At 46.5% G+C, this 3,697-nt stretch overlaps 1 protein-coding gene across 1 annotated transcript; it reads right to left on the bottom strand.

The window, feature by feature from the left end:
• Nucleotides 1-1,089: 1,089 nt before the first annotated feature.
• LOC112080029 (sacsin-like) lies at nucleotides 1,090-3,483 on the bottom strand (the record flags this gene model as incomplete). Its single annotated transcript, XM_024145817.2, has 4 exons — nucleotides 1,090-1,237; nucleotides 1,396-2,878; nucleotides 3,025-3,171; nucleotides 3,372-3,483. Coding segments are annotated over 4 exons (1,890 nt in total), but the record flags the coding sequence as incomplete, so codon positions are not given.
• Between the last annotated feature and the right edge of the window lie 214 nt (nucleotides 3,484-3,697).

Below are 3,697 nucleotides of genomic sequence, written 5' to 3'. Positions count from 1 at the left end.
CAACACAGCTGAGGTAGGGGAATTCTAGTGTCTCTGGCTGAGGATCGTACAACACAGCTGAGGTAGGGGAATTCTAGTGTCTCTGGCTGAGGATCGTACAGATGTCGTTCTGCATGGCTGTGTGTGAAGGGTCTATTGTGTGAGACCACCTTCTATGTGACCCACTTAATGAAGTGTAATGGGGATAATTAAATCTCTGATGCATGTAGCAGCACCCAAGGCGGTGTCCTAGCTATGAGGTGGCAATGACAGACCAGCAGAGAGGTGTAAGGAAAATTACTTAGGATTTGAGTAAAGTAGAAAGTTGGAATTCTGTCAACTCGTAAAATTAAAACGATAAATATTATTCAGGATTCTTTTTCTGAAAGGCAATATTCCAAATGAATCAATGTCTATTTACAGAAATATACTGGATACAGTTAGAGCAGCATATTATCGCCTCACTCCTTCAATCCAGCTACCACTAGCAGTCAGAATGATGGAGTGTACCTCTCTGCCCTGGCTAGACCTTTCTACTGTTTCACAGAGAACTCCTAGCTCAACATGAAGAAGCCTTCAATGCTATATTATGTCCAGATTACACACACTGTGAAAACAATGTTTGATTCTGAATTGATTTGTTATGTGGATGTGGACACGTTGTGTTCTCTGGACCGTGCAGCAAAGGGCTTTAATTGACAAATCTGCATATTCCCCCTGACTGGCTCCAGGCCTTTTTGGCACACTCCTGGTTGGGTATGGGAGCAAGCATGTCCAGGATCTGATAGCAGTGAATGGAATGTGAGTCACCCCCATCTGCCAGCTCACGCACGCACTCAGCAGTCATAAATTATCTATCAGCAGTGCACCAGGTTTAATGTCCCCCGGGGGCAGCAGGGGAATGGGGTGACCAGGAGTTATTACTACATGGCTACGAACCTTACACATCCCTCAAAGAACACAGGGTGAACTAGGCAGTGAAGGCAGTGAAGCTACCGTGTAACAATTTTAATCTACTGTATGTTGAACTACAGTTTAGACTGCATGTCTTCTAGATTCATCGATTTTATTTCCTAGAAATAATGTTGGTGTCCAAATCTAATATTAGGATTAAGGTGGCTCCTCCGATGACTGACACACCCCAGACATGTGAGTGGGGGGTTTACCTCTGCTTTTGGCTGCATCCTTCAGGCTGCTCATAACTGATGGTTTAATGCCCTCCAGTATGAATCGTCCCTCTAGTCCAGGGTAAAGAGACCTTAACACAAAACAAAGAGAGAGTACACACTGTTATATATTAGCTCACAGGCTGCAATCTAGCATATCGCTGATAGTCAACAATACTTGCATTCAAATATGTGTTTTTTTGTGGTTTTGCTAAGGCATAGAGAAAGTCTGAGGACTTTAATTCTGTACCTGGGGTATTCTTCTGAAGCAATGTAAACTGCATCCTTATCACTGACAGAGGAGGAGAACGCTGCAAATGTCTCATCTTGCAAAGGCAGCAGCTCTAGTCCAATGAGGTCGCTGTAACCTTTGTCGCTGAGGACAAACTCCAGCAGAAGCAGCTTCTCCTGAGAGGTCCCTTTATGTTTGGCCTTCCTGATCACCTGCCGCACCAGATGAGGGGTCACCTTCTTCACAGAGGCAGGCCCTGTTATGTACGTGTCCAGGACCGTGTCTACAGCGGCAGGCACCCTGGCCACCTGCATCCCTGAGCTTTGGAGGTAGCTGATAACCATCTCTGTGATGTGCACATCCGTGTCCAGCTCCGAAAACACAGCCTCGTCCACCTGGATCCAGCTGTTAGTGAGAGAGTAGACGACCTGCTGCTGTAGCAAGTCATGAAACAGAGGCTCCAGTATGGGCTTCCAGCGAGGCTTGATATGGTTGGGGTCTGGCCAGGCCCCATATGCACCTCTGGGGGAGAGGGGGAAGTCTTGGTCCTTCTTGGTTTGGATCCTCTTGATGGCCTCCATGATGAGTGTGAAGTAGGCCCTGGGGATGATGGTGACGATGAGGAGTTCGTTCCAGAGCGCTGCAGGGTCCCTCCACTGGTCCACCTCCCGCCATTTGATGCTTCTGCGATTGTCTGTGAGGCCAAAGAAGCCACTGACATGGACCGGCAGCCCCGTCAGGCTCTCCTCTCCAGGGGGGAGAGGCAGGAAGCAGAAGGCTCGCCCCGAGAAACAAGACGTGGCCCCCTTGTCCTCGTCGATGCGGGTGAGAGGCAGGGCGATGCCGATGGTGGGGATGAACTTCAGGTCATCTGCCAGGGAGTCCAGGTCACTGCACAAGCCCCGGCCCCCCACTCCATTACACACAAGCCAGGTGGTCCTCTGGATCTCCTTGGCTGTCTCGTCCTGGGTCTCAATGTTGACCTGGTAGGTGGCACACATGACAGTACTGCTGGGCACTCCATTGCTGTAGCTGTCTGTGGCCAGTCCCAGAGTCTTTAGAGAGTTAGGACGCTCTAGCTTGTCTTCTGGGTTCTCTCCTGCTGTCACCTGGAAAAGCATGCGTTCTGTACCGTCTGACTCACGCACATGCAGGGAGACCTTCTGAACGTTCTTGAGGAAGAGAAGCACCGTGTCAGCGTCGGCTTTGAAAGACTCGAAAAGCTCCAGCACCTTCTCTTTGTTGTAGATGTTGGCGCTCAGCTGGGAGGGCTTAATGCGGAGGGGGAAGCGGAACATAGTTCCAGAAAAACTGCCGTCCTCGATGGGTTTACCGGAGTTTCCAAATAAGCCGATGAAGGGCGCAAACTGGTCGGTGAGCTCTGTGATCTCCTTCATATCTGTCTTCAGGTTCCAACACTGCCCAGACTCATGGGCACCAAACAGCGTCTGGTGAGGGTCCAGCATGCCAATCTGTTCCCCACTAAATATACTGGGGACATCTGAAACAAACATTCAAACAAAATGTATTCATTTATTGATTAAAGATAACTTAAAAAACGTGCACATTGAAGGATATATCAAACATTATACTGAATAATCACCTTACTCATATGCAGTTAAAATAATATTCCAATAAAAGCCTCACCTGTTATGTGGTACACAGAGTTGAACCCAATACCAAATCTTCCAACTTTCAAAGGATCCTCTCTCTTTCTGCTCCTTGCTATCTCCTGAATTCCATTCCAATCTTCAGTCGTGAACACCGCATCATTGTACACATACAAGGCCGTTCCTAGAACCAAAACAAGAAATAAGATCATCCAAATAAGATCATCCAAATAAGATCATCTTGGTGACAGTTTAGATGTTTGCTGCTGCTATGGAAAAACCAACAAAACAATTTCTCACTACTCTGCAACTTTTCTTACTGAAAACAAAAATGTCCCTATATCTGGTCAACTGAATAATCTGTGAGAATTAATAAAAACCTACCTTGATACTGAGCCATGTCATGTGACCAAAGTGACTCCACTCCATACTCTGTCTCATCGTACAAAAACTTAACCTCTGTGGCTCCAGCATCCTCAGCATTCTGTATCAGCTCCTGCAGAGAAAAACATTGAGATCTTTTAAAACAATATAAAGGTTCAGGGCTTTGTTTTGTGACATTAAGATACATACATACTGTACATACATAAATACATACTATACATACTGATATAAAGAAAGATGTTATGTGCATACAGGGTATTGTGCATGTCGATATCAGTGCATTATCACACTATTACATAGTCACAGAGCTTCTGAACCATCATCTT

Source organism: Salvelinus sp. IW2-2015, unplaced genomic scaffold, assembly GCF_002910315.2.
Source record: "Salvelinus sp. IW2-2015 unplaced genomic scaffold, ASM291031v2 Un_scaffold11096, whole genome shotgun sequence".
In the NCBI taxonomy this organism is placed as follows: Eukaryota; Metazoa; Chordata; class Actinopteri; order Salmoniformes; family Salmonidae; genus Salvelinus; species Salvelinus sp. IW2-2015.
Note: the sequence above shows the minus strand (reverse complement) of the source record. Positions and strands in the feature narration are given on the sequence as shown.